Raw genomic sequence first — 12,780 nt, 5'->3', positions numbered from 1 at the left:
TTGAGGTACAAGTTGTTGCTGTCCACTATCGCCTTCTTCTCGGCAGGCGCCTTTTTCTGAAAGTTTTGCTGCAGTGCAGTACATAGTGATCCGTCCGGCACACCGGACACCGCGGCTTTTTCTGTTGCTTCTGGGCCAGATTCGAACAAGCAGCCCTAGGCCCCGCATTTGACGCTCTGGATGGTGCCGTCGCGGCCGCTTCCGTCTTCATGGGGTGAAATGCCTCCAGCGTTCGCAGTCGGCGATCAAGGAACGCCCGCAATTGTTCGTAGGTCGGCGGTTCCTTTGAGTCGTCAATCGCGTCCTCCCATTCGCGCCGCGTCTTCTGGTCCAGCATCTCGGTGACGTAATGCACAAAGAAGTCATTGTCATACGCGGCCTTTCGCCCGATGGTTTCCAGCGCGCCGGAGGTCCGGATCATGGAGTGCACTAGCTTCTTCAGGTCCGCGACGGATTCTCCCTTCAAGCGTGGATTGGCGCAGAATGTGGCGAGGCAGGACTTGACAAGGACGCGCTTGTTTTCGTACCTTTCTTCCAGTATGGCCCAAGCTCTCTGGAAGTTCTTGGCGGTCGTGGGTAGGTTCCGGATACGTTCCTCCGCCTCATCCTGCACTCTGGTTTTCAGATAATGGAGACGCTCCACGCTCGCGAGGTTAGGATGCCGCTCCAGAATCGAAAGAAACAGATCTCGGAATGCGGGCCAGTCCTGGATGTTTCCCGAAAAAAAGGGAAGGTCTATTGTCGGCAGCTTCCTCTTTGACGGGTCCTCCGCCGGCTGTGCCGGCGTGGCAGCTTGCTCGGCTCGGTCTCTGCTCTGGTCTCGCAGCACGCGCAGAGTGTCCATGAGGATGCCGCGCTGCTCTATCACCGTGTCCTCGGCCACCGACAACAGGTTCATTTTAAAGTACTCGTGCTCTGCGAGTGCTTTCTTGAAGCCGGTACGCAGCGCCTCGTGATTTTTCTGGAATCTTTCCCAATTGGCGTCGAGCGCCTGCAACGACTCCACTGCGCCTTGAGTCGTTCTGGCTGCGCCCGTTTTTTTTAGATTTTCCACTGTGCGGGACATGCGGCAGAGCAGTTCGCTCTGCGCCTCGATGAGGTTCTCGGCTTCGAGACTCATGGCGGGAGTATTAGGAGCTCGACACTGCACTCGCCGGACACCGGAGACACCGGAGGTTTACTCGGCCCACTGATGTTTGTCCGTTGTGAACTCGCGTACTGATTCTCACACGCGCTATCCGGCTCGAAGGACCAGAATGTTTCGGACAACGCGGGATGACGGCGGGAAAGTGTTTGTGCAGGCGAGGGGCGCAAAGAAGCTCAACTCGTTTTTGTCGAATAACACATACAACTTTACTAATGGTCACTTATGTACAGTACAAGCACGAGATCGAGCGCCGCGAGCGCGCGGCACGACGCACTCCGATACAGCTGACCGATCTCGCAGAACCCGGTGCGAACTCGATCTGGTCGATAGCAGCACGCGATAGATTCTGCCTCCTCGCTATCATCCGCGCCCCGACTTTCCCTCACGAGCATCCGCGCGCTTTCCGCCAACCTGCCTTCGATTGGCCCGCGATCCCGCGCCAAGAACGCGGCGGCATAACATTACCAAATTTGGTAATGTTGCTCTCGCGCGTTCCCGTCGTTTGCACCTGCTCGCGCCTCGGTTTTCGGCGCGAGCAGCCTTACTGCACGTGTACATCCGCCGTCGCGAAAGTGATGCGAATTCACTCGGATTCGCAACATGATACTCAAAAGAAAATTTATCTATATCTCGAAGTAACATATCCGGCACAAAGACTGTTTCTTAATAACGTCCACAAACCACCTACAATTCAAGACATCAGAAATTCATGGCCAATACTATTGCAAAAAATATATATATTTTTGCATTATCATAAATTAATGGGACATTTTATAAGTTTATTGAGAGAACAAATGTTAAAAAAACAGGTAAATTAATGAGTGAATATGTTAGTATATGCTAAAAACTTATAAAAATAATTAAAAGCAATGTACACCAATTTTTTCCCCATTTTCAATAAGAAAAATACCATGTTAATGTAAAAATTTCGTTAATGTAAAAATAAATAAAACATTATTTATGCACAACGAAAACATTTTATTAAAAAATTTATAAAATGTTTTCATTGTGCATAAATAATGTTTTATATCTTAATGATAAAATATCTCGCTACAATGTCCATAAGTTCCATATTTGGTCCTGCTATAGCCTATCAATTGATATTTATGATTTTTAGAAATGTCTATAGTCATTTACAATTTCTATTTAAACTTTTTAAAAAAAATTCAAATAATATTGATAAATGCCGTGCTAGGATTTACGCCGCAGAAGTAAGAAAAAATAGAAGGAGTAAAGATAATTTGCTCGCAAAAACTATTACGAGCTTATATGCTATTGTGGCGACATAAACCGATAGTCACCACACCAAGCGCCTAACAGCCACGCAACCCGTCCGACGCTGTAAGGATTTCCAAAAACGCCTAACAGCCGCGCAACCCGTCTGACACAGTAAGAATTTCGACTGTAAGAAAAGTGAAGTGCGCGCGGACGCCACCAGAGGCCATCTTATCTCAAGAGTAAGATGACGACTTCTGGGCTTTATAAGGAGCACGGGAAGACGGACGAATCACTCTTTGCGTACTCGCACTCGAGTCTCTTTTTGGCTGATACGAAGATATTACCATCTCTCGTATACAACGCTAGAGAGCACGCTGGCTACCAAGGAGCAGCCGTGGGACCCCGCAATTCCTGTGATCTCACCATTACGGAGGACCAGACCGCCGAGGGTACTATTGGCCGCCGACGACCCACGGATTTGGCGCTATACTTCACCCAGGTACCTGCTACCGGACTTGTTAGAAAGCCTGGCAAGGGAGACCAGCACCCGAGGTACCCAGACGGAGGACACGACTTGGGAGAATCGAGCGACGCAGACCACCGCCCTACCAGCGACCAGAGACCACGGTACGCAACACGAAGGCAGCAGCACGGATCACGCCAAGACGCCAACGGGAACCAGCCAAACCCGCGACAAGCCGACAGGACGCCTTCGCAGGAAGAAACACGCTGCCAAGCAGGAGGAAAAACGATCTTCCAAGCGGAAGAGAACCGCGGACAACCAGGTTCCGGAGATAACGTCCACACTATCCCTGGACGAAAATAACAACGCCAGTGGAGTACGAGTGACAAAGGCTCAACCACCAATAGCGTGGAGACCGCGGGAGACTTAATATCCAGCACTATCGGCCCTTGTCAGGGCCACCAAACAAATTACAAACATAAAGACTCTGTACAAAATAAGATATACATACAGAATAAATTATTTATTTAAAGGGAAACCCGTGTACTTCTCTTCACGCACCATATTCCTCTGCGTACAACTTAACTGCGAGCGAACAACACGCCCACAACTGGTGACCCCGACGTCGGAGAGGATATGGCAAAAGCAGAAGACACGACGCTGAACCCATTCGTGATGGACGACCAAGAAGGAAGCCAGACAGGGAAGATAACAATAAGACTACCACCATTCTGGCCAGAGGAACCGGAGCTATGGTTCGCCCAATTGGAGGGACAATTCGCCTTGTGCAACATCAACAGAGACGAGGAGAAATACGCCTACGCACTGTCGAAGATAGAGCTTAAACAAGCAAGGGAGGTAAAAGACGTAATCACACGGCCGCCGGAAAGAGACAAGTACGGAACACTAAAAAAAGCCTTGATACAACGACTAACCGACTCCCACGAAAATAGGATGCGGCAGCTACTAGAGAGAGAAGAGATTGGAGATAGGAAACCATCGCAATTCCTACGATATCTCAGCTCCTTAGCAGGATCGACGGTGACCCAAGACCTACTACGGACTCTGTGGATGGGCCGACTACCACCGCAGATGCAGGCCATACTGGCACCACGAACAGCAGACGCACTAGAGGAAGTCGCAGAGCAAGCAGATAGGATCTACGAACTAGGGCAGAGAACAATGGTCCTAGCAACCTCCACCTCGCAAAGGCAAAACACCAGCACGAAGGCCAACCAAGAAATTGAAGCCCTAAGAAAGGAAGTCGCCGCACTCACTACACAGATAGCAAGGATGGCCAGGTCGATGCAGAAATACCAACATCACGACAGAAACCGTTCGAGAAGCAGAACACCAGGAAAGAAAGGAGGAGTTTGCTACTACCATAGACGCTTTGGTGACGAAGCCAAGAAGTGTACTCAACCATGCACATACGTAAAAAACGAAGAGGGCAGTCATTAATGGCGGGAGATGACAGGAGCCCACAGAGACGCCGCCTGTACGTCACGGACCAAACCACGAAAACACAGTACTTGGTAGACACAGGATCAGACGTAAGCATCTACCCCGCACACAGATACCGAGGAAGGAAACAGCCGGAAGAACACCAACTCTACGCCGCAAACGGGACAGTCATATCGACCTATGGCACGGTAACAATGCAACCGGACTTAGGGCTACGACGCACGTTCACGTGGAGGTTCATAATAGCCGAAACAACGCAGCCAATACTCGGAGCAGACTTTCTCTCGTACTACCACCTCCTACCAGACATGAGGAACGGAGAGCTAATCGATGGCAAGACAGGGCTCAAGATAAAAGGATACAAGGCCAACACAGGAGCCGTATCAATAAAAACGCTAATCCAGGACACCGAATACCACCACCTAATGGCAGAATTTCCGAGCATAACACGCCAAAACAAACCAAATGAAGCAATCAAGCATAACACACAACATTACATTCAAACAACACCAGGACCACCAGAAGCAAGCAAACCACGAAGACTGGCGCCGGACAAGTTGAAAATAGCTAAGGCAGAATTCGAGCTGTTACTGAAGGAAGGCATAGTACAGCCATCGAAAAGCCCTTGGGCAGCACCTCTACACATGGTACCAAAAAACGAAGGCACGTGGAGACCATGTGGGGATTACAGGAGACTGAACGCGAGAACCACGCCGGACAGATACCCTATTCCCCACTTGGAGGACTTCACGCACACACTACGAGGGAAGAAAATCTTCTCAACGTTAGACTTGGCAAAGGCATATCACCAGATTCCAATCAACCCGGAAGATATACCTAAAACAGCGGTAACAACCCCGTTCGGCTTGTTCGAATATAAGTATATGCCATTTGGTCTAAGGAATGCAGCTCAGACCTTCCAACGTTTTATAAACGAGGTACTACGCGGATTAGACTGCTGTTACGCGTATATAGACGATATACTGATAGCATCACAGACTCCGGAAGAACACAAGCAACACCTGCGTCAAGTACTTGCAAGGCTCAGCGAGTACGGAGTTAGAATCAACCCGGCCAAGTGCGTACTCGGAGCAACGGAGGTGAAGTTCCTGGGATACCTAGTGACGGCCACAGGGACAAAACCACCAAAAGAAAAGATACAAGCAATAAAGAATTTTCCACGCCCAACAACAGTGAAACAATTGAGACAATTCCTGGGGATGATAAACTTTTATAGGAGATTCATACCAGGAGCATCAAAGGAACAGGCAGTCTTCAACGACATATTAAAAGGACCAAACGCAAAAGGGAAAACGCCCGTACCATGGGATAACGAAAGAAACCGAGCATTCGAAGCATGCAGAAACAGCCTAGCAGAGGCAACAGAATTAGCATACCCAGATGCAGCAGCAGAGTTACGGCTAGTGACAGACGCATCTGACACGGCAATAGGAGCGGTGTTACAGCAGCAGATACAAAAGGACTGGCAACCGCTAGCCTTTATGAGTAAAAAGCTGAGCAACACACAGAAGAAATACAGCCCATATGACCGGGAGCTCTTAGCAATCTATACGGCAACCAAATACTTCCGACACATGCTCGAAGGCAGACAATTCGTAATATACACCGACCACAAACCAATTACATACGCTTTCGCACAGGACCCTGCACGCAGCTCCCCGAGGCAAGCAAGGCAATTGGAATATATCGGACAATTCACAACAGAAATACGCTACATAAAAGGGGAAGACAACACAGTGGCAGACGCATTATCAAGGGTTGAAAGAATACAAGGACCACTAAACTTCGAGGATATAGCAGCAGAACAGGAGAACGACGAAGAATTGAAAGCTACCTTGGAAAAGACAAGCGGATGAAAGCTCACGAAAATCAGTATTCCCGGCTCAACGAAGACAATATACTGCGACATAAGCACACAGGTCCAGAGGCCGTTCATACCAAAAATATACAGACACTAAATATTCCGGGCACTACACGAGCTAGCACATCCAGGAGCAAAAACCACAACGAGACTGGTAACAGAAAGATACGTATGGCCGAACGTAAAAAAGGACTCAATGCAATGGGCAAGAGCATGCATACAATGCCAAAAGTCGAAGATATCGAGGCACAACAAACCACCGATAAGAGACTTCGACAAACCAACGGGCAGATTCGAGCACATACACATAGACATCGTGGGACCACTACCCATCTCAGAGGGTCGTCGATACTGCCTAACAATAATAGACAGGACAACACGATGGCCAAAGGTAATACCACTGAAGGATATAACGGCAGAGACAGTGGCACGAAAACTATTCGACCAGTGGATAACACGCTTCGACACACCGAAGAGGGTCACAACCGACCAAGGCCGACAATTTGAAGCAAACTTATTCAAGCAGTTAACTCAGATTACGGGCACAGAGCACATTAGGACAACGGCATACCACCCAGCGGCAAACGGGATGGTGGAAAGACTCCATAGGCAACTCAAAGCCGCTATTATGAGTCACGAAACACAGAGATGGACAAAGATCATCCCAACCATCCTACTGGGAATACGAGCCGCCTGGAAGGAAGACCTGGGAGCGACACCAGCAGAACTCGTATACGGAGAACCGATAAGGCTACCAGGAGAATTCCTAGGGCAGGAACAACGCAAAGCACCAAGCGACTCCGAATATCTGGACACACTCCGGACAGCAATGGAGAACATACGCCCGTAGGTAAAGAGGCACGGACAAAGAGCCATATTCACCTTCAAAGACCTCGCAACGACACCAAAAGTATTCATCAGACAAGGAGTAGTAACGAGCAAGCTACAACCACCATACGAAGACCCCTACAAAGTACTACAGAAAAACGAAAAAACGTTTAAGGTACAAATACGAGGGAAAGCAGTAAATATTTCTACGGAGAGGCTTAAACCAGCCTACGTAGAAGAGGAGCAGAACGAACCAAACAACACACATGAACCTGTTAGGACAAGGAGCGGCAGACTATCAAAACCAACAGTAAGGTTTCAAGAAGGATGGGACCATACCACAACCAGGGGGGTCCTGTGGCGACATAAACCGATAGTCACCACACCAAGCGCCTAACAGCCGCGCAACCCGTCCGACGCTGTAAGGATTTCCAAAAACGCCTAACAGCCGCGCAACCCGTCTGACACAGTAAGAATTTCGACTGTAAGAAAAGTGAAGTGCGCGCGGACGCCACCAGAGGCCATCTTATCTCAAGAGTAAGATGACGACTTCTGGGCTTTATAAGGAGCACGGGAAGACGGACGAATCACTCTTTGCGTACTCGCACTCGAGTCTCTTTTTGGCTGATACGAAGATATTACCATCTCTCGTATACAACGCTAGAGAGCACGCTGGCTACCAAGGAGCAGCCGTGGGACCCCGCAATTGCTGTGATCTCACCATTACGGAGGACCAGACCGCCGAGGGTACTATTGGCCGCCGACGACCCACGGATTTGGCGCTATACTTCACCCAGGTACCTGCTACCGGACTTGTTAGAAAGCCTGGCAAGGGAGACCAGCTCCCGAGGTACCCAGACGGAGGACACGACCTGGGAGAATCGAGCGACGCAGACCATCGCCCTACCAGCGACCAGAGACCACGGTACGCAACACGAAGGCAGCAGCACGGATCAGGCCAAGATGCCCACGGGAACCAGCCAAACCCGCGACAAGCCGACAGGACGCCTTCGCAGGAAGAAACACGCTGCCAAGCAGAAGGAAGAACGACCTTCCAAGCGGAAGAGAGCCGCGGACAACCAGGTTCCGGAGATAACGTCCACACTATCCCTGGACGAAAATAACAACGCCAGTGGAGTACGAGTGACAAAGGCACAACCACCAATAGCGTGGAGACCACGGGAGACTTAGTATCCAGCACTATCGGCCCTTGTCAGGGCCACCAAACAAATTACAAACATAAAGACTCTGTACAAATAAGATATACATACAGAATAAATTATTTATTTAAAGGAAAACCCGTGTACTTCTCTTCACGCACCATATCCCTCTGCGTACAACTTAACTGCGAGCGAACAACACGCCCACAGCTATATTAGTATTGTGTTATATATGACTTTAGTATTGATATAGATTTTTTACTGTTAATATTACAAAATTATCGCGAGTTATATTGTTCGCGACCGTGGGATTTGCTGTAGTGAGGTTGGCGGAATGGCGGGAAAATAACTTAGGCTGATTTTTCACTTGCACTTTACTTTACTAATAAAAGAGTTTCACAAAATATATATATAACCAGTTGCAGGAGTATATTTAATTAAACTAATGAGCGCGTTGCGGTGCCCGCTAGACGCGGAACGCGCAGAAGGCGAGCGCCGGATAAATCGCGGGCGCTGAGATTGCGCGGCGTAGCGCGGAGAGAGAAAAAGGCGCGAGACGTACGGAAAATAGTGGCGACAGCGACCCGTTCGCAGTACCGACTCGGCAGATTCTGGCGGCAGGGCGCGAAAAAATGCCCGCTATCGCCTGAGGAGATGACAACGGTTTTTAGGATGTCAGGCGTGATTGGTTCGCTGTCGCCACCACCAATACAAGAAAGTTTTCGTTGCTCAAAAAATGCCCATATAAGGCAATGTTGTTATTAAATGCGGCTGCCCTTCGAGCGCCGACCGAAACTCCGGTGTCAACGGACGCGCTCGCGAAAACAAGAGCGATCGAGAGATCCACCGCCGTCACGATCCAGATGCATGCGCGGTTCGTTAATAAGGATTTCCGTTGATACGGAACAAAACTGTACTACATAAATTGCGAAGCTAAAAAAATTAAAAGTTGATTGAAAACATTAAGAGAATCATTTTATAGTATTTTCATTGATATACTTGTATTTTAAATCAATGAAATCGAATAATTCGTTGGAAATCCACTACAGCTTATGCTCTTTTGTAATTTTGCAAGCTTATCAGACTGTATGTCACTATCAAGTCACTATCAAGATATTTTAAGAATATTTCTGAAAAAAATTTATCTCTAAAATATTTGATTTTTAAATAAACTGAAGTTTATCTTAAATAAATGTATAAATTATAAATAATTTCCTGCAATCAAATGTCCTGCAAAATTTTATAAGTACCTGATAAGATACTTTAAAATGGATTTAAAACTGTAAATTATATCCCAAATACATTTTGCAGCATAAGTTATACAATAATAAACAAAGAGAACATAACATTTCAACATAGCAAAAGATATTAAAAATATCTTCAAGATATCCATACGTCAAGATAATGCGTGTTAAAAAATGTATAATATATTTTAAATAATTCTAAATTTTTATATTTACAATAGGCTAATGTTTTTCATAAAATATGTTGTAAAATTATTATCTTATTGGTTTTAAACAAATAATGACATTCTGCAGAATTTTACATATAGGTATCTAATAATAATACCTTAAAATTTGTTTAAAATTATAAGTAGAAAGACATCTGTTTACAAAATAAACCACACAACAAAATATATGTCAAAATATCTGTTGTTACATAATACTTAGATATCTTAAGATATCTTAAGAATTTGATTCAAAAAAGTCACAAACATATATTTAATTTTTACATTTATTCTAATCTTTAATTTCTATATTTAAAAATGCCTCAAAATTCGAGAAAATGTTCTAGAGATATCGTTTTACGGACAATACATGATATCAAGTAATATAATGTAGAATTTTATAAATATTTAACAATAAAATACCTTAAAATTGATTTAAAATTGTAAGTACAAAAAAGATATTTGATTATATTTCAAATATATTTGCTGTGTGGGTTATATTCAGTAGTGTGTAGTACCTAAGTACAAGTACTTAAGTATTATAACTAGGTACATATTATTTATTTATGTATCTAGGTACAGTACCGAGATACTTTTTTTCTCTTGTACCTATATCTATATCTATATCTAGATACAATTTTTTATGTATCGGTACCTATATTTAAATACATTTTAGTTACTTTTTTGGATAACACTAAATATACATTTAACAAACGTAAAGTTCGATAAAAGTATTATATTTCATATAAAATATAAATTATTTCTATATCGTAAATACTTTTAACATAATTCTTTTGAATGTGAACAGTTGGACATTGCAAGCTATTTCAATTTAAATTCTCATTGATAAAATGATAGGTTGCACTTGTGTAGAATCATTATTAGCCATATATGTAATACATTACATCCCACCAAACACCAAGTTACATGTAACGTACCTGTTAGTTGTAATTTCCCACTCAACAATGTAATTGTAATATAACATGTGTGTTATATTGCAATTATATTATTGAGTGGGAAATTACAACTAACAAGCACGTTACATGTAACTTTGTGTTTGCTGGGATATATGTTACTAGCGCTCTAAACTAGATAATCTGGATAACCTGTCATTATCGATGAGAATTTAAATTCAAATAGCTCGCAATTCCCGATTTTCCAAATTCAAAATTGTGTGAAAATGTATTACTTAAAGAATTATTTACTCTTTTCTTCGTAAAAACATTAATAATTTAGAATCTTCATCAGAATTAAAGAAGGATACTCTATTCTCTTTTCTACGTGTTGAAAATATGAATGTAGATGACACTGATACTACGACAACCTTATGTGCTACCAAACCACTAGATGTAAAAATACAGTTTAACATATTTATCTGACAAATCAAAAGAATTGAATACTTTAGATAAATATCCAAATAAAAAATTGAATAAAGCTTTATAAGTCTTTATTTTATTAACATATAAAACTTACATATAAAACTAACAAAATATACTGACACTTGGTTCAAAGTAGTGGCTCATTTAATACTAGTAATATATTTTATAAAAAATCAATATTTATATCAAACAGATAATATTTTTAATTAAAGAAAATATTACTTGTTTGAAAAAAATATTCATTTTTCATAAAATATTAGTACTATTAAAATAATTATTTATTTGATTTTAATCAAGTACCCGTTTTTGTCAGTGTAGAATATTTATGTATATACATAATAAAATACATATAATACATAAATATTTTATGTACGGATACAAAAAGTAATTAATGTTTAAAGTGTTTAAACATATCAATAAAGTTAAAAAAGCTGAAATGATCTACAGTTAGATCTTGGTACTAATTATAATTTTTATTGCATATATACATATAATAATCTCAGCTCATCTAAACTGCATACTGACAAATTTGTCAGTCGTGAAACAGATTATGAGCCAAATGTTGATGCTCACAGGCATCTTAGAATCCTCCCTTACTTTGAAAATCTGAAAATAATACCTGTACCTCGGTACATTTTTTTCAGAATACTTGTACCTGTACCTAGGTACTGAAAATAAAATATCTTGCATATTTAAAGTTATAAAATATTATTTAAAAATACAATATAATTTTATTACTTACATTTCAATAATTTTAAAATCCTTTATATCCTTTGGTTGAATTTTACTGTCTTCTGTACAGACCACGAATTACCTTAATAATATAAAATTATATTATAATTATTAATATATTCTTTATATTATTTTAATTATATACTCACGTTTTGCACACAAAAAGAAAAAACGCAACCAACCAGCACAATTCACCTGTAAAAATTAAAGTCAAATTATATTAATCTGCTTTATTAATAATATAATATAATAATTATAATCTTTGTTTTATATAAATAACTACGATACGAATATACATTAACCAACACAAATACCTGGACATGTCATTAAGAAAATATGAAAAATGCATTAAAATTACAAAAGATTACTATAAATATAAATAATAATACACATCTCAATTCTGTTTGTACCATGTTATCGATTTCGCAAAAGTAATGCACAAATATATAAAAAGATTCGAATAATCATATTCTTTATTTATAAATTTTAAACATATTCAGACATTTACATTGATCAATGTACATATTTATAAAATGACATGTATGTTATAAATAATATAAAATAACGTATAAAATTACCTTTTTATCGCTAAAAACTACAATCTTCGTCGTACATTAAACGTCGCATGTTATACACAATAAACGCAAGCCACTTTCGTGTCTCTTGACGACAAAAGGCACAATCATTAACAATATTAATGATTGATCGTATATGACTACTTTTTCAGAAAACGCGCTATCAGTGCCGTGATATCAGAAAAAGTACATGCACCCTATTGATTATCGAATTAAAATCCCTATAACACCAGGGGTGCATTCGGGGAGACGCTATTAGCGCTACCAGCATCAGTCCATCTTCATTACTCATTAAAAGTAGAACAAGGATAAACTAATGCTGATAGCGCTAATAGCGTCTCCCTGAACGCACCCCATATATCTAAAAGTCACGTGGGTAACACGTGGCTCGCTCGCGCTATACACCAGCTCGCATGAAGTGACGCGTATGAGGTTATGTTATTGATTTTTCATTTAATTGTCAATTTAATCATTGACACCAATGT

General features: G+C 42.3%; 2 protein-coding genes and 1 long non-coding RNA gene across 3 annotated transcripts; 1 reads left to right on the top strand and 2 right to left on the bottom strand.

Moving 5' to 3' along the window:
• Nucleotides 1–25: 25 nt before the first annotated feature.
• Nucleotides 26–1,120, bottom strand: LOC105840896. Its single transcript, XM_036291374.1, has one exon. It carries the CDS (start codon nt 1,118–1,120, stop codon nt 26–28), a length of 1,095 nt encoding a protein of 364 aa, XP_036147267.1.
• Nucleotides 1,121–3,464: 2,344 nt separating this feature from the next.
• LOC118647116 lies at nt 3,465–4,289 on the top strand. The gene has a single exon (XM_036291368.1). It carries the CDS (start codon nt 3,465–3,467, stop codon nt 4,287–4,289), a length of 825 nt encoding a protein of 274 aa, XP_036147261.1.
• A 7,106-nt stretch (nt 4,290–11,395) lies between these two features.
• LOC118647957 lies at nt 11,396–12,383 on the bottom strand. Its single transcript, XR_004965101.1, has 3 exons — nt 12,299–12,383; nt 11,731–11,915; nt 11,396–11,594 (listed from the first exon to the last, which is right to left on the bottom strand). It is a non-coding gene; the product is annotated as an uncharacterized LOC118647957 (long non-coding RNA).
• Between the last annotated feature and the right edge of the window lie 397 nt (nt 12,384–12,780).

This window comes from Monomorium pharaonis, chromosome 1 (assembly GCF_013373865.1).
Source record: "Monomorium pharaonis isolate MP-MQ-018 chromosome 1, ASM1337386v2, whole genome shotgun sequence".
In the NCBI taxonomy this organism is placed as follows: Eukaryota; Metazoa; Arthropoda; class Insecta; order Hymenoptera; family Formicidae; genus Monomorium; species Monomorium pharaonis.
This window is presented reverse-complemented; position numbering and strand designations above follow the sequence as displayed.

What these genes read in the sequence shown, in the direction of transcription:
- LOC105840896 (XM_036291374.1), bottom strand. Translation starts at nt 1,120, where the DNA reads ATGAGTCTCGAAGCCGAGAACCTCATCGAGGCGCAGAGCGAACTGCTC.
- LOC118647116 (XM_036291368.1), top strand. Translation starts at nt 3,465, where the DNA reads ATGGCAAAAGCAGAAGACACGACGCTGAACCCATTCGTGATGGACGAC.